The 26,907-nt window shown below is 42.5% G+C and overlaps 1 protein-coding gene across 3 annotated transcripts in view; it reads left to right on the forward strand.

Annotated features, from left to right (window-relative positions):
- Positions 1-26,907, forward strand: part of TAFA5 (TAFA chemokine like family member 5) — an 805,723-nt gene that overhangs the window by 380,053 nt on the left and 398,763 nt on the right. For all 3 annotated transcript variants that reach the window (XR_012242834.1, XM_073619719.1, XM_073619720.1), the window contains exon 2: positions 692-841. Coding sequence is in view for 2 of the 3 variants with exons in the window: in XM_073619719.1 (XP_073475820.1) it covers positions 692-841 (150 nt within the window). In the remaining variant the exon portion in view is untranslated. The remainder of the gene's footprint in view (positions 1-691; positions 842-26,907) is intronic.

The raw sequence follows: 26,907 nt of genomic DNA on the forward strand, positions 1-26,907 counted from the left end.
GGGGTGCCTTGAGCTGTACATAATTTTAAAGGGTGGTTTGGCTGAAAAGAGGTTGAGACACACTGATCTAAAGAAAGTTTAAAAAACAGTTGCATTACGTCTCCAGCAGTTGTTATTAATAATAGCAGTTGCCTCATTAACAACAGTTTTTCACCTTCATTAGCTACTGCATAATTTATCAATTTCACACCTGGGAAGATAACAATTCACATTTAGGATAGCATTTGAAAATATAGGCAAAGCATGTTAATGCAGGAAAAAAAAAAGTTTTAGTATATTTATTGCGGCCAATGGCATCCCTCTTTAAAACCTGCATCATCTACTAACAGGTTTATCTATACATATAAATACAAAATAGCATTTAATATTTACTAAATGAAACAATATACCCTTAGTTCAAAGCCTGTCTCTCTGTACTTGCGTTCTACATCAAAGTAACTCTGACCTGATTGACCCAGCTCTCCTTCTGTAGGCCAATAACAATTTTCTTGACAGCATCACTTTGCTGGGTTTTGACATGTCCAGCTCTGAGAAAAATTATATGTCATCTCAGTTTGATTACATCCTCCAGCTTATTTCCCATTTGTAGAGAAGTGGCTTTTGCTGCATTGGGTCTCACTCTGTTTACCTATAATTGATTGCTTGTAGTGCATTCTCTGACATTGCTACCTGTTGCTGCCTTTTTTTCCAGGTCAACTGGCTGCAGGTACGTGTGAGGTTGTTACATACGACAGAGATAGCAGTCAGCCCCGAAGGACTATAGCCCGACAAACAGCTCGCTGTGCATGTAGAAAAGGACAGATTGCCGGCACAACAAGAGCAAGGCCAGCCTGTGTAGATGGTAAGCATCCTTTATTAATAAATATTTTTTAAAAAGTATTGAAATTATGAAGATATTCAAATGTGTTGAGTGTACAGTGGTTTAAGAAATGTCCTAATTTCTTGAGTAGGCCCAGCTATAACTCAGCTAAAGGAATTCTGTCATTAGAGTAATATGGGCCCACCACAGAGTTCTTAGTTCTGAACATGCTTGTTGTTAGATCTTTTATTCTTACAGGACTTTTTTATGAGGACTATTTGTAAATGTGACTATTTTTCTCATTGTTGTTGTTTTTATTGTGGATATGCCATAGGAACCAGCTTCAGCTTCAGATTTAACATTAAAGGCCTAGGGTTGTTTAGTTATGTCTCTTTCATGATTTATGAAAGATTCACGGAGGAACAGAGGACACTTGTCATTGTTTGCAATTGTCTCTTTTGTAGAATCAAGTTTTTTAAGCCCCTACTTTGGAATTCTAAGGCCACATAGACTTGTTAAATAATAGCTTGCACAGTGTGTGTGTGTGTGTGTGTGTGTGCGTGTGGGTATACAGACACACATTTTAACAGTCTGTTGTATTTTAATGCTTGTATACTTGATCCAGTATTGTATGTAGTGCACACAAAATGTTTATAATGCATGTATGCATTTCAAAACATGTTTATGCTCTCCAGTGTTGTGTAACAAAGTGTTGTTTTACTGCCGTAGAGCTGAAGATAAAGATGTAAAATAGTAAGCCAGACATTTAATGGAGCGTTCTAATATTCCTTGAATCCTGAATAACTGGACTCAAAGCATTTTTGAATAATACAAATGAAAAATGTAGCTTATGAGATGTACCCACTGCTACCCGATTAGTAGCTTAAAAAATACATTTTGCTCCAATTCAGACTCAGAGTTTTAATGCCACCCTTAGGCTAATGTGACTTTTCCTGCGTGAAAGTTAATGTAGTTGAAAAAAAAAAAACACTTGCAGTATTGTTAGAATAGTATTTTGTGTTTTCCTTTTTGTTTCTAGTATTTTGTCTCTCATTAAAATGATTACTGCATATGACTCACTGCCAAAACAGTAGCAGCCTGGAGCCTTCTCACATGCTAATTCTGTGAGGCAAATGTTTGTCTTTGGAAAAAAATGCAATTTTAAGTCACATAAACAAATTGCATCCTTTTGCAGGTACTGTCATGTCAAACAAAGTTTCATTTTTGTAGCTTATGTACAAAGACGTGCTTCTTGAGAATAATCATCATAATGACCTATGAACAGAGCTTGTATTGCATTACAATTAAACCATGATTGAGTTAGCTTGCTTCAAGGCTATTAATGCCAAAGCATGTCAGATATTGCCTGTAGTTTTATGAACTAAATTAAAGAAGATATGATACAATAATGTTTTTATTTTATAACAGCTTCACTAAGGTTTAGTAGGGTGTCTATGGGAATGTTTGACCATTCTTCCAGAAGCACATTTGTGAGGTCAGGCACTGATGTTGGACAAGAAGGCCTGGATCGCAGTCTCTGCTCTAATTCATCCCAAAGGTGTCCTATCGGGTTGAGTTCAGGACTATGTGCAGGCCAGTCAAGTTCCTCCACCCCAAACTTGCTCATCCGTGTCTTTAAGGACCATGCTTTGTGCACCAGTGCATAGTCATGTTGGAACAGGAAGGGGCCATCCCCAAACTGTTTCCACAAAGTTGAGAGCATGGAATTGTCCAAAATGTCGCCTTAAGAGGTCCCTTCACTGGAAATAAAGGGCCAAGCCCAACCCCTGAAAAACAACCCCACACCCTAATCCCCCCTCCACCAAATGATTTGTTCCAGCGCACAAAGCAAGGTCCATAAAGACATGGATGAGCGAGTTTGGGGTGGAGGAACATGGCTGGTATGCACAGAGCGCTGACCTGAAACCGATAGAACACCTTTGGGATGAATTAGAGCAGAGACTGCGAGCCAGGCCTTCTCATCCAACATCAGTGCCTGACCTCACAAATGACCTCCTGGAAGAACATTCCCATAGACACACTACTAAACCTTGTAAACAGCCAACTGGGCCAACTCAATATTGAACCCTACAGCCTAAGACTGGGATGTCATTAAAATCCATGTGTGTTTAAAAGCAAGCGTTCCAATACTTTTGACAATATAGTGTCAATTCCTTGCTAAAGAACATTATTTGTTTATCAAATTGTTACCAGTAAAGTTCCACTTTAAGCAGGTTAAAGCTGCTGAATGTGTATTTAGATATGGATCAATGTACAAACTTCTATAAGCATTCATGTCCTGGCACAGAGGCAGCTGATGGGTTTGGTAAAACTCCCCACATTTATTTAAACCACACACCTCAGTTAGCACTGTCACTCACCCTCTTTAATGCTATCTTTGTCTTTGACAGTATAAGGGATCTGATGAAGCATTTCCCAGTCGGGGGGGCTGAGCAACACCATGAGATGTATGTTGTTGCTCCTAAATGGCCAACAGTTTCCAGTGTTGATTGCTGGACAACTGCAGTGTGGGCAGGTGTCAACATGGTGCTATGTGTTTATCATGTGATACATGTGTTATTTGGCTGTTGATTGTTTATAAAGTTACCCTAGGCTGAACGTTTAATTAAAAGGTTAGGTTTAGGAGTTGGTTAAGCTTTAGGTTTATTTTTTAGGTTTTGAGCTTATGTAAAGGATTACATTGAGATGATAAGATGGAAAAATGCCTCATTCTCTATTGTCAATACATAGTACTGCAGTTTCCCCTGGTGCCCAGAAATTTGGATCAGACTGGTATGCAAATTTTACTAAGTATTTACATCATAAACCTTGGTAACTCAACCTATTGCAATGATGAAGCAGTAGTATGACTTTGGCAATGTGAGGGAGCAAGTCCAGGCTGTATCCCGTTCTAACCTGGAATTCCAGGCACCCTGTGAGCTAAAAAAAAAGAAAGTGCACCAACACATACAGGTTTTTATTGTATTTGTTAGCATTAATAGTTGTGTTTATAGATATTTTTGAAGTTTAAAGCTAGCTGCTAGGTTCAGGGTAATAGTAAATTATTAATTTACCTTCACAGTCTTGTATGCAATTTGTTTTACTTTTGAGTGTGGTCATTTTATTTATTTTTTGGGGGTTCTTTTTACCTAATACTTTATGTATGATTTTTTTTAGCAACAAGTTGACATGCACATAATGTAATGCGCCTGTTGTTTAACTACTAAATGATGACATAACATTGTTTAGTAGACAAGTTATTCCAAAAACAACTTTATTTGACAGTGGAAGGAGCAACAATATATGCCCCGTCTATTTTCTAAATTCTTTGCTAAACTGAAGATGTTAAAATCTTTAGAACTTTTCCACATTACTCAGAAAACTAGGCAATGGGGGTTATTTACAAAAGGCAAATCCACTTTGCACTACAAGTGCACTGTAAGTGCACTTGAAAGTGCACTGAAAGTGCACTTGGAAATGCAGTCGCTGTAGATATAAGGGGGACATGCAAGAAAAATAAAAAACAGTACTTTAGCTTGCACATGATTGGATGATAAAATCAGCAGAGCTTCCCCTCATTTCAGATCTTCCCCTCAGATCTACAATGATCTATAGCGACTGCACTTGTAGTGTAGAGTGGATTTGCCTTTAGTAAATCAACCCCGATGTGTAGTTAGCATTAAACATTTTAAGGGGAATTTTTTAAAATAGATTAGTAGTTTAAAATGGTTGGTAACAGAGCAGATAATGTTGTAATCATCATCAATAAAACATCTGTGGTTTTTTTTTTCATTATATTTTATATAAATTGATACAACTTTTTTTTAATTGCATACTGTATATAATATAATTCTTAAAATGAAACTTAAACATGCAAATATAGGTTATTTACTTTTTCAAAGGACCCAACAATTCTCCACTATGTTTAATGGTCCACTATCATCCTTTTATTCTAATAGTTGTACAATGAACTGCTTATTGTCTGACCATTAAGAAATATAAGCCCCAAGAGCCACTTTGTTAATTTACTCTGTACACCCTGGACTCAATTCTACCATTTTCTTTGTTGACCTATTGGGTGAATAATATATGCTTCATTGATCTTTGCTGTCACATCTAAAGAAAGGTAGGATGTAGCCTGATAGTCAATGTAATGAATTAATATAAAACATCTAGCTGGTTCAGCAAAATCACTGGCACAACATTGCAGTAAGCAGCATCTCTTCTATTATATTAATATATAACATAGGAATATATATTTTACCTTTTAACAGCAGAATAGAGAAAATGTTCTGACAGCCACATTGCCAGTACACAATAGATGTTTAGCTCTTCTACTCAGTAACTTTAAGGGAAATGTTAGGGTCATAAATTGATTTATACAACAGAAAAACAAAGTTCCAAACCTATCTGGCCTCTACAAATGTTATTCAATGGCATGTCTATTTTTGGAGATGGAATTGACTCTGTGCAGGAGGTAGCTTAGGCAGAACAAATTTATGGTGATAGATGATGTGCCTTGAATAGATCAGTGATGTGTCTCTACTTACTGTACTGTATAAGAGGACTAGTTAGTCCTACTACATAAAAGAGATATGCAGTATGTATGATTGTGGTAGCTACAGCATGGGTACTATCTTGTGAAAATAAGGGGGTCTTCCTGTGTAGCTGAATTCTTCTTTGCCTTCTGACCATTTCATTAATCGTCTGAAAGTGGTTGAAAAGGCTAATACCGCGTACACACGATCGGATTTCTCGTTGGAAAAAGATATGACGGCTTTTCCGACGGGATTCCGCTCAAGTTTGCTTTGCATACACACGGTCATGCAAAAGTTCGCTAAACTTACGACCGTCAAGAACGCGGTGATGTACAACACTATGACAAACCGAGAAAATTAAGTTCAATGCTTCCGAGCATGCGTCGAATCGTTTCCAAGCATGCATAGGAATTTTACGCGTCGGAATTACCACAGACGATCGCATTTTCGGATAGGAACTTTTTCCGACCGAAAAATTAAGAACATGCTCTCAATCTTTTGCTGGCTGGAATTCGGCCAGCAAAAGTCCGATGAAGCATACACACAGTCGCATTTTCCAACGGAAAACTCTCAATTCCGATCGTGTGTACATGGCATAAAGGTTTTTTACCTTAATGCATTCTCTGCATTAAGGTAAAAAAAACTTTTAGGTGCAGCTCCCCCCTCCCCAAATACTTACCTAAGCTCGATCTCGGTCCAGCACTGTGACGGAGTGTGGCATCGCTGCTCTCTCTCTCTCCCTTCTGGACTCAGTGAGAGCAAGGGGAGCCATTGGTTCCTGCTGTGTCAATCAAATCTAGTGACGCGGGGGCGACGCAGAGCTGCACTGTGTGTGTTAAAAGATGCACACAGTGCGGCTTGGGAGTGAGCCTGAACAAATACCCTCTAGCAAGCAGCTTTTCTAGGGGGGTACTCATAGGGAGGAGGAGCCAGGGCAGAGACTTTAATATGACTTGAAAGCAGGTCTCATTTGAGCATCTTGGTATATTTTCAATATAATGCTATCAGTTTATAGAACCCCCAGAGCAGCCTTCAAATTTTCCACTCGCCTACGAATGAGGGCTGGGGAGGAGCTAGGATGAATGGGAGTGGGGGCAAGCACCGCTGGCAGGTGGTGTTGATCAGGAGCTGTTCTCCCAGTGATCGCCCTGGGGGAAGAGAGCATGGAGGAAGAGAGCATGGAGGAAGAGGAAAGCCGTGGGATCACAGAGTGGGATAGCACGCTGTAACAGCTTACATTACAATTGCCTCCACTCTGCTCACCATCACACACAGCCCCGCCTCCTCCATCCCCACGGTTCTTCTCTTCCTCAAGTCATGATCCAGCCACCCTCTTTCTTCCTCTGCCCAGGCAAGGCTGCAATGGTGGGCAGTTTGGCTGCAATAGTGGGCACAGTGTGGCTGCAATGGTGGACACAGTGTGGCTGCAATGGTGGGCACAGTGAGTCTGCAATGGTGGGCACAGTGTGGCTGCAATGTTACGCAAAGTGAGGCTGCAATAGTGGGCACAGTGTGGCTGCAGTAGTGGGCACAGTGTGGCTGCAATGGTGGGCACAGTGATGCTGCAATGGTGGGCACAGTGTGGCTGCAATGGTGGGCACAGTGAGGCTGCAATGGTGGGCACAGGTGAGGCTGCTGATGGGCACAGGTGAGACTGAAATGGTGGGCACAGGTGAGCCTGCATTGATGAGCACAGGTGAGGCTGTGCTGAGGGGCACTGATAAAGTTGTTGTTAATACCTAACTCAACCCTGAACTACCTTGGTATCCAACTAACCTCTCCCTCCACAAGACTTCTTCATGTAAACCTGCAAGACCCAATGTTCAAACTCTCTCACATATCACAAGGTCTTCAGAAGACTGCTGCTTCCTGGGCAGGCCAAATGGCTCTGACAAAAATGTTTATGCTTCCACACGTGCTGTATCTATTTAGATCACTACCTGTGCCCATCTTCTCCTCCCATATCGCAAAACTCTAAGCCATATTCAACACCTGCATCTGGAAAAACAATTGCCCCAGAATTCACCGCAAACTATTATGCATGCCAACTAAATTTGTTGGCCTGGGCATCCCCAACATTGGAGCCTATTACAAAGCAACCATACTGGACCCAGCTAAAGTATGGTGGACCCCCCTCCACCAACCAACCTGGCTTCAAATCGAGCATACAGCCATGACGACATCCCCAAAAAGTCTACTTAGCACCATCCCCCCAAACATGCAACCACCTAGATCCTTTTTGGAAACTGTCACAGCTACGGCTCGAGTATGGATATCAATTTGTCAAAACTCCAATGGCATTCCAACTGCATTACTCTCCTACATTACCCTAAACACACTGAAACTTCTTATCCCAAATACATCCTTTACCTTCTGGACTAAAGTTGGCCTCGACAACCTAGGAGCACTTTATGCTAACTCTGTACTCAAATCGTTTAAACAACTATATCGGTCATACCCACTCAACCCCAAACAATTTTACATGTACCTTCAACTACAGTCCGCACTTCATCGCATATTGTTTATCTACAAACTCTTCTGAGCCCCCTTCTCCACAGTAAATCCTCCTCTATGTGTTGTTGGGAACAATGGATAAACCACACCTACACCACGGAACAATGGCACTCAGCCCTGAACTCCACTTCTAAAACCTCTTAATGCATCTCCTATTGGGAAACTGCACAAAAAATCTTTCATAGCTGGTATCTGACCCTGGCTAGACTGGCTCACATGTACCCGACGGCTCCATCCACCTGCTGGAGGCAGTGTGGTCACCAAGATTCACTGTTTCACATTTGGTGGAGCTGCCCGGCGCTGAGGATATTCCAATCGTATATAGCAACATATCATGTCCTCTACAGGCCTATCCCTCCCTTTGACTCCTCAGATGTTATTACTCAGCATGGACCCTCACCTTTGGCCTCCCAACCTTAAAACCTTTATAACACATATCTTAATTTCCATTTGCTTAGCCATTGCAAGAGAATGGAAAAGTACTCAGCCCCCTACAATAGCTGAAGTAATTCTTATTTTGAATGAAAACTGGCTGCTCAAATATGCCTATGCCAAGGCAAATATGAAAATCCAATCTTTCACAGAGAATTGGAAATTCTGGCTTCTACACCTGAAAGGTCCTGTTGAACTTACAGTAAATGACCAACAGTAAAAACTCCCTTAAAACATATTTTCATCCACCTGAGGTCTCATTCCTGCTGGGTCCCCACCTAAACTGTAATTCCTTTACACTTAACACTCTAACTTTTTACTCCAGTCAACTACAGTTTGAACTCAAATCCTGCCTCCCATTTGTTATCATGTTGTACACTAACTTTATAAGCTCACCATTAAGCGTAATTACCCTCTCTTTTATATAAGATCTCGCTAGACCAAGTTACAGTTTGATGAGATTTGTAAATTCTTATATGCATTACTGTGTTGTTCATTCTCTTGCATTTTGTAATGCTATTAAAAGTTAATAAAAATGCTTAAGTTAAAAAAAAAAAGTTGTAAGAATTTATTTTTGTGATTTAATTCTGCATAAAACATTTAAGTGTCATTTCATGAGATAATTTATGAGGGCGTGATTAGGGGTGAGGCAGGGAAGGGGTTGGGTGGGGCTACTGGTGGCAAGTAACCCTTGAGGCCTGGCTAGTAGCTCAGGACCTAAAATTTTGAGCCCTGCCCTAGAAGATATGCACGACTGTATCAGAATATGTTTGGAAGATATTTTACAATCATTATGTATGTAATTATTTTATATAATCCCATTTTCATTGATTAAGTGTATATTGTTTATTGTTTTTCATTGTTTAAGTACTTGCCGCCTGCCCTCCGTAGTTTTACCGCGAGCGGCATGGGCAAGCTAGACAATGTACCTGTGTATTGCCAGCTTGCGTCCGAGTTTGGGGCACGCATATGTGCGCCCCCTTTAATCTGTGGTGAGATTGGACACAGCACAAATTTGCAGCTGATTTTAGCCAAAGATTTTTACTGAAGTCAGACACAGAGTTCTGTGTTTACAAAAATACAGAACTTTGTGTACTGTGAACAGTGATCTGTCTGTTTCTTCTCCCTGAAAAGTAGGGAGAAAAAACAGCCAGATAGTAAAGTAAAAGCAGCAAACATTACACACATTACAACTTGTTAGGCATGCAGTTAACCCATTGATTCTCCTTAGATGTTAACTCCTTCCCAACCAGTGTCATTATTACAGTGTCAGTGTACATTATTATCACTGTATTAGTGTCACTAGCGATGTCAGTAATGTAAATGTCTTCTACATACAGTGTTGCATTACTGCATGATTGCCAGTTGAATTAGCGCAGTGCTGAATAGCATGGTCATGAAGATGGTAAAATCTTCCGGAGGTCAATGCAGATGTATTTTTAAATCACAGATTACACGTTCAGATAATGCATAGGATGTTAAAAGCATGAGAAATAAAGTCAATCTTCAGGTAGATCTAAACTCTAAACTGAATGACATTTAGTTAAATAAAGCGCTGTATCATAAACCATTTATTATAAAATACCTTTTCCACCCTATTTCATCAATGTTTTTGAATCTTAGGGCTACTGATCTCCTCAGGCTTTTTTGCCACCTTCTGCCTACATCATCGACCTTGATTGACTTCCAGATAGAGACAGCAGTGTCAGCAATGTCAGCAAAGTTCGTCATCAGGAGAACATGTGATGGAGGGTGACAATGCAGGGGCACAATTAGGGATCGTTGTCACCCTATAACAGAAAGTGTTTCAACAAAGATATCCAAAGCAAGATCAAAAGGTGTTCTTTAGGTACCTATTTAATAGAAGCACATTTTGGAATGGCATTAACGTGTTAAAACATATGCGATAATTTAGTAAATGGGTTCTAATTTACTTTAAAATATGAGGATCACATATAAAGAAAGATGTATAAATAAAATAGTATAGTATAAACGTGTAATAAAGTATGGAAGATTTTAAAGACATGGGACATAATGTGGCATATAGGATCTAAAACAAGGGTCTCCAAATTTTTAAAACAAAGGGTAATTTTGTTGTCCTTCAGACTTTGGGGGATTTTTTTGCCCTGACTATGTCCAGCAGGAGTGGATATTTTCCTGGCATCAGTGGGAGTGAACATTGGCACATTTGGTATTAGAGGGAAGAACAGTGCCCTGGTGTCAGTGGGAGGAATAGTGCCCTATTGTTGGTGTCATTTGGCAGAATAGTGTCTCATATCAGAGGGAGGAATAGTGCCGAAGGGTCAGATAAAGGCAAGCAAAGGGCCGCATCCAGCTCCCAGGCCACAGTTTGGAGACAACTGGTCTAAAACCATGCATTCTACCAAAATACTTGCTAAGACTATGGACACCTTATAAGGGAATTCTGCCTTCCCTAAGGCAGCCCCATACATTCATATTTTTTTTTATTCAACCAGCGGGTTAAATGGAAACAAAAAATATCTCCCTTCCACACATTCAATGTGGTTGCAAGGAATCCTCCCTCTGTGCTATTGTGTTCTGATGGAGGTAAGCCTTTCCCAACATCAGAATACAATCATCAGTGCTACCAGCTATAGCTGGGAAAACCTGACAGAAGTCTACTGATCAACTTCTGTACAACCGGGATGCCCATATATGGATAGAAATTTGGCCTGTCCCTGCAGAACCGGCTTTAGACTGATACTGTATAGGTCACTATGTATTTATCACTGCCTTCCCATATTTTCATAAAAATAAGCTAACTACAATATCTAGAAGTCACAGTGGCTTGTGTATACACTGTAAATCTTTAGCATATTCTCTAGAGTGATTTATTTTTTCCTGTTAACTGATCCAATAAGGAGTAAACCCATAACTCTTCTTCAGTTTATTAATAACAAATCATAATTGCCAGGAGAGAAAAAACATTATATTATTCCAATACTTTTAGTGACAAATGTAGCTGTTAATTGCAAATTATTTAATACCACCTGCAGAGACATTCATCACTTTTCTTCCTCCATGTTAAACAAATGATTTTCTTTCCAATGATTAATTTGCTATCCAGCTTCAAACAAATCATTTTATGCTGAACAGTGTATCAATGATATTTAACCACTTACGGACCGCCTGCCGTCGTTATACGTCAGCTGTTTGAAGAGGGATATCGTTGTTAGCTGCCATAACCCCAGTAGCCTCTTCTTCAGCTGGTGGTCCGCTTGCAGATAAAAGTGGTCTCTGCGGTGGATTCGCTGCTAGATCACTTTTATCGGAGGCGGGAGAGGCCCACCCCCCTGCTGCTCTCTGGTGCCCTCCGCCGCTTGCCGACAGCAGTGGAGGTGATTGTGTTCTGTCTCCTGTTAGGTAGGGAGATGAGTCCCCACCCGTCTCCATACCATTGCAGTGCGGAAGCAATGTCAAAACGTCACTTCTGCCCATGGCTCTAAAAGCAACATTTTTTTTCTTTTTTTTTTCAAATGACATTTCATTTTTTTTTATTGCATTTTAGTGTAAATATGAGATCTGAGGTCTTTTTGTGACACATGTGAGGTATCGCTGTGATCGTTAGAGTGAGAGCAATAATTCTAGCCCTAGAACTCCTCTGTAACATGCAACCTGTAGAATTTTTTAAACGTCGCATATGGAGAGTTTTAAGGGTAAATGTTTGTCACCGTTCCATGAGCAGGCGCAACTTTGAAGCATGACACATTGGGTATCAATTTACTCAGCGTAACATCATCTTTCACAGTATAAAAAATATAAAAAAAAAAAAATAGGCTAACTTTACTGTTGTCTTTTTTCTTAATTCAAAAAAAGTTATTTCTTTCAAAATAAAGTGTGTAAGACCGCTGCGCAAATACAGTGTGACAAAAAGTATTGCAATGACCGCCATTTTATTCTCTAGGGTATTAGAAAAAAAATATATAATGTTTGGGGGTTCTAAGTAATTTTCTAGCAAAAAAAAATGATTTTAACTTGTAAACAACAAGTTTGAAAAATAGACCTGGTCTTAAAGCAGAGGTCCGCCCACCACTGCAAAAATTAAAAGTCAGCAGCTGCTGACTTTTAATAATCACTTACCTGTCCTGGAGTCCAGTGATGTCAGCACCGCAGCTTCTTCCCCCACCCCAAAGCACATTGTCCCCATGTTGATGGGACAAGGGTCTCTTCCCCACAACCCTGGTCTGTGGGTGTGGGGGTTTGCAGGCAGGGAACATATCAGAATATGGAAGCCCCCTTTAAGAGGAATCCCCCAGATCCCCCCCATGTGAATGGGTATGTGATACATAGTACCTCTATCTATTCACCAAAAAAATGTCAAAAAGTAACAAAAACAGAGACAGTTTTTGGCAATTCTGTTATTAAAAAATGAAAAATAAAAAACAGTGTCACCCGATGTAAATCCACCGTCAATCACACCACCCGCTGCACCCAAAAACAAAAAATAAATTCTCTGTACTCATTGACGGCTGACTGCCAAATTCCTCCTCCACCATTTGACAGTTCTTATATAGGTAAGGGTGGGGCTACCTAGTGATGTCACCTGGTGGCACTGCCCCCCTTGTGATGTCACGGACCAGTGCATGCTGGGTCGGTGACATCACAAGGGGTGGTGCCATCACCAGGTGACCCTGCCCTTACCTATATAAGAACTGTCAAATGGTGGAGGAGCCATTCGGTGGTCAGTCGTCAATGAGTCCAGAACTTTTTTTGTTTTCTTTTTCCTTTTTTGGGTGCGGCGGGTAGCGTGATTGACAATGGATTTACATTGGGGGACATTTGTCAATAACTGTCTCTGTGTTTTTATTACTTTTTGACACTTTTTTGGTGAATGGGTAGGGGTCTGGTATGAGCTGGGGGGGGGGGGGGCACGGTGTTTTTTTTTTAAACTATTTTTTACCAGCAGTTTTTTTTTTTTATTTAGCTGTCAGCAGGGAAGCTCATTGACAGCTGATGACTCATCTGTTGTTAAGGACGCTGCGGCTGGCTTTCCGTACTGGCTCCTTAACAACCAGATTTTACTGTGCCCTGATTGGCCATAGCTTTGCCTAATCAGGGCGCAGAATGCACTGAAAATGTGGGTGGCACTGAAATGTTAGGCCCAAACTCATGCTCGGGCTAAACCGTTCATCCAACTCTATTCAGGAGGTGTCACAGTTTGAATCTCCTATATGTTTTAATAGGAATCCATGTGTGGTGTAGCAGAAAGAATGATGAACTATTAGGTATGGTAAAATCTGTGAATTTTTGGGTAATCTTCCTTACCAGAACACTTGTAAGGTTGAACCTTTGTTTTTGTTGCACCTCCAACAAATGTCAGTACAGTCTAGGAATTGTTTATGAAGTATTGTAGGTGATCTACCATCTGAATAGTATCTTGAAATGTGTTCCTTGATGTTGTGTGCAGAAGGAAGACTTTAGGGCTGGATGTAGAATCTTTTGTGATTGTTGTGGGGAAAAGGACATGTTTAAGTCCTGTTCCCATTTGGTTAGGAAGTAGGGTTTGTAGTCCTTTTGAAGTGCAGAGATAAGAGACTAAAAAATGGAGAGCAAGTGCCTAATGGGGTTCTGATTGGAACAGAGCTTTTTAAGGATGGTAAAGAGTCTCTTAAATGCTGAGGGAGGAGGTAGGGTGTTGAAGAAATGTCATAAATGTGAGGCTCTCCAGGCATACAACTGAAAGGGGCCTGTGGGGTCTGTAAGAATTTCAATGGAGGGCCAACAATTTTCCTTAAAAAAGTGAGATGCTTGAAAAAGATTTTGGCTGATGAGATATCTAAATGATCTGAGGTAGGTATTAGGAGGAAATGCTGGATTGTTTAGGATAGGATAAAGAGGGGGATAAATGGTAAAGCTTTTGTATTTAGGTAAGTTTGCGAACAGTATTTAAGAGTGGGTCCAATCAGCGGGTGGGTCTTGATTGAGATGGTATATGGGGTGGACACCAAGGTAGGTGTCCACCCCATCAAGCATCAAGTGTCAGAAAAAGGCTTAGTCTTTAAGTGGTTAAACGGACCTCATTTACTGACCAAAGTTCATCCCTGTGATCTAAAAGAACCAAATGATACATTGTTTATAGTTCTTTCTCAGCGCTGAGCAATATTGATAAACATTTGCCAGCTTTTTTTTATAGCTCTGTGCAGAGAACAGCTCTGCACTTGTTACATAGAATCGTGGAAATGCCAGATTAAGATCATGAGGGGGGTTGAATTGAGATCACAGCTTTCTAACGATTAATCGTGCAGTTCTACCATGTGCTTTGCGGGAGAGTAAAATAAAAAACTATAAATGAAAAAAAAAATATTTTGCTTGAATGGTCATTTTAGGTGTACTGCAGTGGCCAAACCAGTAAAAGACCTGAGTTCCATTTCTGTTTTAGTGAGGAGAGGGGGAAGTTTACGACAAATCTTTCAGATCAACTGGGATGTGGGTGCCAAGGTATTAAAGGGCTTTAGCGGCCCAGTGGAATTTAAAATATGTTTTGAGAGTGTGTGTTAGAGGGAAGGGTATGGAAACTCCCATTGCTTCAGATTTCTGGAAGGTGATCTTAAATGAGGTTATATCTCAATAGATTTCAAGTTCTCTCATGAGATTGGGTAGGGACATATTTGGAGAGGTGATAGAGAACAGGAGGCTGTCCGCATACTCAGAGATCTTGTGTTGACTGTCACCCCCGGCAGACCTTTGATATTTGTATTGCCTCTCACTTTGAATAAGAAGGGTTCTAAAGAGAGGATGAATGGAAGAGGGGAGAGAGGGCACCCCTGACGTGTCCCATTTGTGATTGGGAATGGGTCTGAGAGAATCCCATTAACTTTTACTGAGACAGTGGGAAAGGAGTATATAGATTGTATCTATTAAAAAAAATTTGAACCAAGTCCAATTAAAACTTTAATTTTAAAAGTATAGAATTAGGTGAAGTTGAGGACCTTGATCCATGCTATTTCTTGAGGATACAAATAAAAATCACCTAGCATCATTACAGGAATCACTTTGAATCCTAAAGGATGTCATACTAATTTACTTTTGACTATAAAAAAATAAAGTTCTTTTAAGAGGCGTAAAAGTATCCAAGGGGCAAACATGTCCTATTTGTACACCTTTATCCCCCACATCTTTAATTGTTAGTTGAAGAGGGGTAATAGGCTCTAGGCCGTAGTTCAGCTGACTTTCATCATTCAATTGCGTACAAAAAAATGCTGTTTTTTTTATTTTCTTGGGTATTGGGTAGTCAATCGCACATTTAAAATTTTTTACCACATTCACTAAGCTAAGAAACAATTCCCTTTTAATGTGAACAGTAGGGATGAGCTTCGTGTTCGAGTCGAACCCATGTTCGACTCGAACATCGGCTGTTCGCCCGTTCGCCGAATTGCGAACGATATGGGCCGTTCGTGCTAAATTCGTGTGGCGCGTCACGGCCCATAATTCACTGCGGCATCGCAGTGCATTGCTGGCTGATGATTGGCCAAGCATGCACTATGACCCGCATGCTTGGCCAATCACAGCGCCGTCAGTAGAGAGAGCTGTAATTGGCCAAAGCCAGGGTGGCTTTGGCCAATTATGGCTCAGGGGATTTAGTACACACCCCACACTATATAAGGCCGCCTGCACGGCGGCCCTGTGTAGTGTGTGTTCCGGTGTGCTGAGAGATAGAGAGAGAGAGAGACAGTGTCATTTGATTTGAGTTAGATAGATTAGGCAGAACAGTCAGTCAGTTAGCTGCACTTACAGTGTATTGTGTATATATATGCATCCCAGGTGTTGCATATATATATATACACTGTATTCAGTTTAGCTAGATCCGTTCCTGTTATCTTCTATCTAGACTATTTACATTTAATGCAGTGCGTCCTGCTCACAGTGTTCAGCTAGATCCGTTCCTGCTATTTACATTTAGTGCAGTGCGTCCTGCTCACAGTGTTCAGCTAGATCCGTTCCTGTTATCTTCTAGACTATTTACATTTAGTGCAGTGCGTCCTGCTCACAGTGTTCAGCCTGATCCGTTCCTGCAATTTCCATTTAGTGCAGTGCGTCCTGCTCACAGTGTTCAGCTAGATCCGTTCCTGCTATTTACATTTAGTGCAGTGCGTCCTGCTCACAGTGTTCAGCTAGATCCGTTCCTGTTATTTACATTTAGTGCAGTGCGTCCTGCTCACAGTGTTCAGCTAGATCCGTTCCTGCTATTTACATTTAGTGCAGTGCGTCCTGCTCACAGTGTTCAGCTAGATCCGTTCCTGCTATTTACATTTAGTGCAGTGCGTCCTGCTCACAGTGTTCAGCTAGATCCGTTCCTGCTATTTACATTTAGTGCAGTGTGTCCTGCTCACAGTGTTCAGCTAGATCCGTTCCTGTTATCTTCTAGACTATTTACATTTAGTGCAGTGCGTCCTGCTCACAGTGTTCAGCTAGATCCGTTCCTGTTATTTACATTTAGTGCAGTGCGTCCTGCTCACAGTGTTCAGCTAGATCCGTTCCTGCTATTTACATTTAGTGCAGTGCGTCCTGCTCACAGTGTTCAGCTAGAGCCGTTCCTGCTATTTACATTTAGTGCAGTGCGTCCTGCTCACAGTGTTCAGCTAGATCCGTTCCTGTTATCTTCTAGACTATTTACATTTAGTGCAGTGCGTCCTGCTCACAGTGTTCAGCTAGATCCTTTCCTGCTATTTACATTTAGTGCAGTGCGTCCTGCTCACAGTGTTCAGCTAGATCCGTTCCTGTTATCTTCTAGACTATTTACATTTAGTGCAGTGCGTCCTGCTCACAGTGTTCAGCTAGATCCGTTCCTGTTATCTTCTAGACTATTTACATTTAGTGCAGTGCGTCCTGCTCACAGTGTTCAGCTAGATCCGTTCCTGTTATCTTCTAGACTATTTACATTTAGTGCAGTGCGTCCTGCTCACAGTGTTCAGCTAGATCCGTTCCTGTTATCTTCTAGACTATTTACATTTAGTGCAGTGCGTCCTGCTCACAGTGTTCAGCTAGATCCGTCCCTGTTATCTTCCTACTGACAGGCAGGCTTGTCTGGTTACAGTATATAAAGCTACCTGAAGAAAATTACAGGTGTTCTATTTGATCCTATTAGTACCACGGTCAGGCAGCTAGACTATTTACATTTAGTACAGTGCGTCCTGCTCACAGTGTACAGCTAGATCCGTTCCTGTTATCTTCCTACTGACAGGCAGGCTTGTCTGGTTACAGTATATAAAGCTACCTGAAGAAAATTACAGGTGTTCTATTTGATCCTATTAGTACCACGGTCAGGCAGCTAGACTATTTACATTTAGTACAGTGCGTCCTGCTCACAGTGTTCAGCTAGATCCATTCCTGTTATCTTCCTACTGACAGGCAGGCTTGTCTGGTTACAGTATATAAAGCTACCTGAAGAAAATTACAGGTGTTCTATCCCAGCTTAGTGCAGCTACAGGCCATTAGTATGTCTGGAAGGCCAAGAAGGAGAGGCAGACAGTCACAAGCCAATAAGAGAGGGCAAGCAGGCTCTGTGTCTAGTGCTGGTCGTGGAGACGGTGCATCCTCATCAGCACGTGGCCATGGGACACGCTTGGCCTTTTTTTCGGCAGCTGGCCGTGTTGAGCCGCAACATGCGGAAGACTTGGTCGAGTGGATGACCAAGCCGTCCTCATCCTCCTCATCCTCTCTCACCCATGCCCAGGGTGCTTTGTCTGGCAAAGCAGCGGCCTCTTCCCTCAGCTCAATGTCATCAGTGACTCCTTCCCTAGCTCCACCATGTCCTCATGAGGATTCCCTCGAACTGTTTGACCACAGTGTTGGGTACATGCTCCAGGAGGATGCCCAGCGTTTGGAAGGCTCTGATGACGATACTGAGCTCGATGAAGGCAGTAACATGAGCACGGACAGAGGGGGTGCCCAAGAAGGACAGCAATCTGGCAGTCATGCTCCCCCTGCTGCAGCATACTGCCAGGTTTGCTCCAGTGATGAGGAGGGAGGGGATGATGAGGTCACTGACTCAACGTGGGTGCCTGATAGGAGAGAGGAGGAGGAGGAGGAGGAGGAGGAGGAGGAGGCGGCGGCACATCACCAACGAGGCAGGATGCCCTCCAGGGGCCAGCCTAAGGGCAGCACATTGACTGCATCACACCCCAAAGCTCCACATGTGCAGGGCGCTGCAGTCTCTGCGCGTTATTCAAAAAGTTCTTTGGTGTGGGCCTTTTTTGAGACGAGTGCATCAGATCGCACCGCTGCTATTTGCAACATATGTCTCAAGCGTATCTCGCGTGGCCAAAACATCTCCCGCTTGGGTACCACATGCTTGACCAGACATATGTTGACCTGCCATGCAGTTCGTTGGCAAGCGTATCTAAAAGACCCACACCAAAGAACAAAGAGGATCTCTCCTTGCTCCTCATCAGCTGAGATTTCCAACCCCACTAGAACTTCAGTCCTCTCTGAGACCTGCAGTGAGAGGAATGAAGGTGTAGAATTGGGTGTGTCACAGCCAAGTACTTGTGGGCAATCTGCTTTTGGTACACCGACGTCAGATTGTACCAGGCAAATTTCCCTGCCCCAGCTGCTGCACCGCCGAAAGAAGTTTGCTCCCAGCCATCCACATGCCCAGCGGTTGAATGCTAGCTTGGCAAAATTGCTAGCACTTCAACTGCTGCCTTTTCAGTTGGTAGACTCTGCCCCCTTCCGTGAGTTTGTGGAATGTGCGGTTCCTCAGTGGCAGGTACCCAAACGCCACTTTTTCTCACGGAAGGCGATTCCGGCTCTCTACCGGCATGTGGAAGGCAATGTCCATGCCTCGCTGGACAGGGCGGTCAGCGGTAAGGTGCATATTACCGCTGACTCATGGTCCAGCAGGCATGGACAGGGACGTTACCTAAGTTTCACGGCGCATTGGGTGACTCTGCTGGCAGCTGGGAAGGATGCAGGACAAGGTGCAGTAGTGTTGGAGGTTGTTCCGCCACCACGCCTCCAAAATGCTGATTGTGACACACCTCTCTCCTCCACCCCCTCCTCTTCTTCTTCCTCCATGGCCTCTTCCTCGGAACCAGCGGTGCTCCGTAGGCGTTCAAGGGGCTACGCAAGTACGCAGGCCAAAAGATGCCATGCGGTGCTTGAGCTGGTGTGCTTGGGGGACAGGAGCCACACTGGGGCAAAGGTTCTGTCAGCTCTGCAGGGGCAGGTTCAGAGGTGGTTGACGCCACGCCAACTTAAGGCAGGAATGGTGGTTTGCGACAATGGCACCAACCTCCTCTCTGCCCTCCGACAGGGACAAATGACCCATGTGCCCTGTTTGGCTCACGTCCTTAACTTGGTGGTGCAGCGGTTCTTGGGCAAGTACCCGGGCTTACAGGATGTCCTGAGACAGGCCAGGAAAGTCTGTGTGCATTTCCGCCGGTCATATAATGCCAGTGCTCGGCTGACGGACCTCCAAAAGGAGTTTAACCTGCCCAAGAACCGCCTAATCTGTGACATGCCCACCAGGTGGAACTCAACGTTGGCCATGCTGCAGCGGCTGCACACGCAGCAGAGGGCCATCAATGAGTACCTGTGCGACTATGGCACCAGGACAGGGTCAGGGGAGCTTGTTTTTTTTTCCCCACGCCAGTGGGCCATGATCAGGGATGCATGCACTGTCCTGTCACCATTCGAGGAGGCCACGAGGATGGTGAGCAGTAACAGTGCATGCATCAGTGACACTGTCCCCCTTGTCCACCTGTTGGAGCACACGCTGCGTGGAATAATGGACAGGGCACTTGAGGCAGAACAGAGGCAGGAAGAGGAGGACTTCCTTAGCTCTCAAGGCCCCCTTTATCCAGACAGTGTTCCTGCGTGCCTGCCGATCACACAGGAAGAGGACGAGGAGGAAGAGGAGGAGGAGGAAGATTGTGTCAGTATGGAGGTGGAGCCTGGCACTCAGCATCAGCAGCAGTCTTTAAGGGATCAGTCCCAAGAAACACATGGACTTGTACGTGGCTGGGAGGAGGTGGCTGCGGACCATGTCGTTCTTAGTGACCCAGAGGACTCCGGACCGAATGCCTCAGCAAACCTACGCTGCATGGCCTCCCTGATCCTGCAAAGCCTGCGTAAGGATCCTCGTATTCGTGGTATCAAGGAGAAGGACCAATACTGGCTGGCAACCCTCCTTGATCCACGTTACAAGGGTAAGGTTGCGGACCTTATCTTGCCATCGCAGAGGGAGCAGAGGATGAAACATCTTCGGGAGGCCTTGCAGAAAGGTCTGTGCAACGCGTTCCCAGAGACTGGGAGGTTACAAACTCCTGTTTCTGGACAACGTGTTGCTGAGGCTTCGGTCAGTCAAAGAAGGAGCGGTGGAGAAGGTGGCCGTCTGACCGATGCGTTCAGACAATTTTTTGGTCCGCAGCCCCAAGGTATGATCGGTTCCAGCAACCATCGCCAGCGTCTGTTTTACATGGTGCAGGAATACCTAGGGGCAAGATCAGACTTGGACACCTTTCCCACCGAAAATCCTCTGGGTTACTGGGTCTTGAGGATGGATCACTGGCCAGAGCTTGCACAGTATGCAATTGAGCTACTGGCCTGTCCTGCATCCAGCGTTCTTTCGGAACGCACATTCAGTGCTGCTGGAGGCGTGGTAACCGATCACAGGGTGCGTCTGTCCACCGACTCGGTCGATCGGCTGACCTTCATAAAAATGAATGAGTCTTGGATCACCACCAGCTACCAAGCACCTGATGCTGATGTAACCGAATATTTTTTTTTGAAATCTCAGATCCCTTCAAAGACTGCCTATGCTGATGCTGAGTGACTATCCCTGAGTAATTATCCTCTTCCTCCTCAATCATCACGCTGATAGCTTGTAAGAACATTTTTGGTTCTGGGCGCCACCACCAGTGCCTAAGGCACAATTTTTCAGCCCCTGTTTAACAGGGGCGTGTAATTACAATTTTTGATGTAATACTTTGCAGCAGGGCTCGTTCCTGCATTCCAACTAGAGTGTCTGTGAGGGGTTGCAGTGTTGTGGCACCAGCACCAGTGCCTAAGGCCCAATTTTTCTGCCCCTGTCTAACAGGGGCGTGTAATTACAATTTTTGATGCAATACTTTGCAGCAGGGCTCGTTCCTGCATTCCAACTAGAGTGTCTGTGAGGGGTTGCAGTGTTGTGGCACCAGCACCAGTGCCTAAGGCCCAATTTTTCTGCCCCTGTCTAACAGGGGCGTGTAATTACAATTTTTGATGCAATACTTTGCAGCAGGGCTCGTTCCTGCGTTCCAACTAGAGTGTCTGTGAGGGGTTGCAGTGTTGTGGCACCAGCACCAGTGCCTAAGGCCCAATTTTTCTGCCCCTGTCTAACAGGGGCGTGTAATTACAATTTTTGAAGCAATACTTTGCAGCAGGGCTCGTTCCTGCGTTCCAACTAGAGTGTCTGTAAGGGGTTGCAGTGTTGTGGCACCAGCACCAGTGCCTAAGGCCTAATTTTTCAGCTCCTGTTCAACAGGGGCATGTAATTACAATTCTTGATCTAATATTTCACAGCAGGGCCCTGTGAGGGCTTACAGTGTTGTGGCCACAGCAACACCTAAGGCCCAAATTTCTGCTGAGTATATAGGGCAGGACCCTACTTTCAAACATCTAACTTACAAACGACTCCTACTTGCAAACGGAAGGAGACAACAGGAAGTGAGATGAAATCTACCCCTAGGAAGGGAAATTCTCTCCTGTAAGAGTTAATATGGGAAAACAATTTCTCCTTTCCACTGATGCTTTCCAATCCTTGTTCCACAAAAAAACCCAAATTTTCAAAAAACATTTTTCATTGGGACAAAAAAGTGAGGTGAAATCTTCTGAAGAGGAGGAAAGACAGCAAAACAAATGTCACAGGGGTGATAACCCTTCCCTATGTTTTCCAAAAAGCTTAGAAAAAATTTTTTGGCTGGAGCTAAACACGTTAAAAATGTTCAAAATTACAAAGAGATTCTACTTAACAACAAACCTACAGTCCCTGTCTTGTTTGCACCGCCTGTATACTGCTGTTCAGAGTATATAGGGCCTGGTGGCCCCACACCTTTCCTTATTTTAATTTGGGTGCGGGGTTCCCCTTAATATCCATACAAGACCCAAAGGGCCTGGTAATGGACTGGGGGGTACCCATGCCGTTTGTCTCACTGATTTTCATCCATATTGCCATGACCCGACATGACATTAAACCCGCAAGCAGTTTTAAATGAGATTTTTTCCTTTAAAAATGACATTTGGTGCAGGGACTGTTCTAAACATGGGAAACACGCGTCACTTTACAGGCATACTATAGACACCCCCCAGGTACGATATTTAAAGGAATATTTCACTTTTTTTTTTTTACTTTAAGCATCATTAAAATCACTGCTCCCGAAAAAACGGCCGTTTTTAAAAGTTTTTTTTGCATTGATACATGTCCCCTGGTGTAGGACCCGGGTCCCCAAACCCTTTTTAGGACAATACCATGCAAATTAGCCTTTAAAATGAGCACTTTTGATTTCGAACGTTCGAGTCCCATAGACGTCAATGGGGTTCTAACGTTCGTGCGAACTTTCGGTCCGTTCGCGGGTTCTGGTGCGAACCGAACCGGGGGGTGTTCGGCTCATCCCTAGTGAACAGCCCATTTCCCTTTAGCAAATCAACCCAGTCAGTGACAGAGGGAATATTATCTTGTAAGAAATGTCTTTTGGGAGGCTAAATCAGGTAAGAATTTATGTATGTGAGACTATGATCTTAACCAAAGCAGGGGTGCCAAAGAGAATGTATTGACTTTAACTTTGATGACCATAAATGCTCAAATGAGTTTAACTAAAGTTTGTAGATTCACATACTGAAGAGCAAAATCTGATTGAAAATACAATAAAGTCTTTTGAATCTGCCTGGTATTACCCATTGTTGGGAGCCTCTAATCTGGTATACATTTGTTTGAAAACATATGTTTAAGTAGCAGTTCCCAGGTCATAAATCTGCACAAACAGTTTCATCCTGTCTGTAAATAGTACTTATTTTCCTGTTATTTTCACTGTAAATATCTAATAAGTGGTAACTTTACAGACATGTTGGTATTAGTTATGATTAACTGGAGATTATAATGTTTTTGGTGCTTTTTGTTATATTGTTAGTGGGTCCGGTGGGTAAAGTGGCCGCCTTTTTAACTTTTCTATTTCCAGTCACCGTATTAATTTTAGTTTTTGACAAATTCAATTTTTACATATGATATATACAACTTTCACTCCAGGTTTACACATTTTCCTAACTCAGTCTTGTGTGAAAGCAAAACTCTCAAAATAGATATTGAGGTTAATTATCATTGTTTAATTGTTTTTGGATGGCATTTTTGAGAACTGGTTTTAAAGTTGCAGGAGCAGAAAATGTTTCAATCTAATCAATAAAACTGTATAAAAAGAATAGTGCAGTGCTATATCATATTAATAACAACAGTATTAAGTGATGATGTGTTTATATGTTCTCAGAAAACAATTAAAATAAAAAAGGCAGTGTCTCAACAATCAAACTTTTTAATGTGATCCATTGACTGGGGGTTGGCCTCATTATCCCTGCAAGCACTATTTGACCATTTACTGATATAGAGATGGTCATGGTTATCTTGTAAGCAACTGATTTCTCTTGCTTCTGCCCATGGGTGTTTTGGAATCCATTGGAAGACTGGGTCTGCAACATTGTGTGATCTTTAGAAAAGGTATATGTTCGGTGGATTTCTTTCTTTGCACTTGCACTATGATATTTCTTCTTTTTCAGATTTACTATGGGACTTTATTTATGCATCACTGTTTTTGAGACACTGCTTATTATTTATTTTTGTTTGTTAATTGTTTTCTGAGAACATATAAACACAGCATCATTCGGAGTCGGTTCACACTGAGGCAGCACGACTTGCAGCGCGACTGCCTCAGACGACTTGAACACGACTGCAGCGGCTACTTGCAAAACAACTTCTCTATAGAAGTCAATGCACGTTGCCTCAAGTCACCCCCAAAGTAGTACAGGAACCTTTTTCTAAGTCGGAGCGACTTGCATCGCTCCGATTAGAACGGTTCCATTGTACAGAACGGGAAGCTACTTGTCAGGAGGCTAAGTTGCCTGACAAGTTGTCCTAGTGTGAACCAGCTCTTAATGTTGGTATTCATATGCTATAGCGCTGCACTATTCTTTTATACATATTTATTCTGAGCTTAGTATCACAAACATCGTTGGTGTTAGCAGCTACACTGTAAGGATATACCTAAGCGCAGAATTTTTTTCTGTTTATAATCAATAAAACTGCACTCAACCAGTTATCCATTTGTTAGTTCTTTTGTGATACTACCTTAGCCTGACAAATATTCTTTATGCAAGTTGCTGTTTATTATTTTAATTCTCAGAGGGGTTTCTTGGAATTTGTTTCCTAGTTTTGCTTGTTTTAGTGGCTGCAAGATTGGGTACTTATATTGATTTCCATTTCAAGATGAAAACATTCACTTTTTACTGCACCTTTAATGCCATTATATAACAGATCGTACTACAGCTTTTAATGCTGAAGTACTGGAAAGGGTTTAATTTAACTAAGCTAATTATAATGACTGCATATACAAATTAAACTGCATGCTATATTCACCTTTCCTGATGGTCACCTAATGAACTGCCAGTAATTATGTTACATTATGTGAATATCAAAAACACCTGTAGACTTTATATATATATATATATATATATATATATATATATATATATATATATATATATATATATATATATATATACACACACACACACTCACCGGCCACTTTATTAGGTGCTAATCAACAATCCTGTTCAATTGCTTGGTAACACAAATTGCTAATCAACCCAATCACATGGCAGCAACTCAGTGCATCTAGACATGGTGAAGACAACTTGCTGAAGTTCAAACCGAGCATCAGAATGGGGAAGAAAGGGGATTTAAGTGACTTTGAATGTGGCATGGTTGTTGATGCCAGACAGGCTGGTCTGAGTATTTAAAAAATGGCTGATCTACTGGGATTTTCACGCACAACCATCTCTAAGGTTTACAGACAATGGTCCAAAAAATGCCTTGTTGATGTCAGAGGTCAGAGGAGAATGGGCAGACTGGTTCTAGATATTAGGCAACAGTACCTCAAATAAACACTCGTTACAACCAAGGAATGCTGAATACCGTCTCTGAATGCACAACAAACACAACTTTGAAGCGGAGGGGCTACAACAGCAGAAGACCACATCAGGTGCTACTCCTGTCAGCTAAGAATAGGAAACTGAGGCTACAGTATGCACATGCTCACCAAACTTGGACAATAGAAGATTGGAAAAATGTTGCCTGGTCTGATGAACCTCCATTTCAGCTGTGACTTTCAGATGGTAGGGTCAGAATTTGGCGTAAGCAACATGAAAGCTTGGATCCATCCTGCCTTGTATAAATGGTTCAGGCTGGTGGTGTAATGGTGGGGGGATATTTTATTGCCAACTTTTGGGCATCTTCATACCAGCTGAGCATCGTTTAAACGACTTGGCTTATCTGAGTATTATTGCTGACCATGTCAATCTCTTTATGACTACAGTGTACCCATATTCTGATGGCTACTTTAAGCAGAATAATGCACCGTGTCACAAAGCTCAAACTGGTTTCTTGAACATGACACTGAGTTCTTTTTTGGGGTGTGGTGGAAGATTCTCATCATGGATGTGCAGCCGACAAATCTGCAGCAACTGCATGATGCTATCATGTCAGTATGGACCAAAATCTCTGAGCAATGTTTCCAAAACCTTGTTGAATCTATGCCATAAAGAATTAAAGCAGTTCTGAAGGCAAAAGGGGGTCCAACCTTGTAATAGCAAGGTGTACCTAATAAAGTTGTTGATGAGTACACAGTATCTCACAAAAGTGAGTACACCCCTCACATTTTTGTAAATATTTTATTATATCCTTTCAAGTGACAACACTGAAGAAATTACACTTTGCTACAATGTAAAGTAGTGAGTGTACAGCTTGTATAACAGTGTAAATTTGCTGTCCCCTCAAAATAACTCAACACACAGCCATTAATGTCTAAACCACTGGCAACAAAAGTGAGTAAACCCCTATGTTAAAATATCTAAATTGGGCCCAATTAGCCATTTTCCATCCCCAGTGTCATGTGACTCATTAGAGTTACAAGGTCTCAGGTGTGAATGGGGAGCAGGTGTGTTAAATTTGGTGTTATCACTCTCACTGTCTCCTACCAGTCACTGGAAGTTCAACATGGCACCTTATGGCAAAGAACTCTCTGAGGATCTGAAAAAAAGAATTGTTGCTCTACATAAAGATGGCCTAGGCTATAAGAAGATTGCCAAGACCCTGAAACTGAGCTGCAGCACGGTGGCCAATATCATAAAGCGGTTTAACAGGACAGGTTCGACTCAGAACAGGCCTCGCTATGGTCGACCAAAGCAGTTGAGTGCAAGTGCTCAGCGTCATATCCAGAGGTTGTTTTTGGGATGTATGAGTGCTGCCAGCATCGCTGCAGAGATTGAAGGGGTGGGGGGTCAGCCTGTCAGTGCTCAGACCATACACCGCACACTGCATCAAATTGGTCTGCATGGCTCTTGTCCCAGAAGGAAGCCTCT

This window comes from Aquarana catesbeiana, linkage group LG03 (genome assembly GCF_042186555.1).
Source record: "Aquarana catesbeiana isolate 2022-GZ linkage group LG03, ASM4218655v1, whole genome shotgun sequence".
Lineage (NCBI taxonomy): Eukaryota > Metazoa > Chordata > Amphibia > Anura > Ranidae > Aquarana > Aquarana catesbeiana.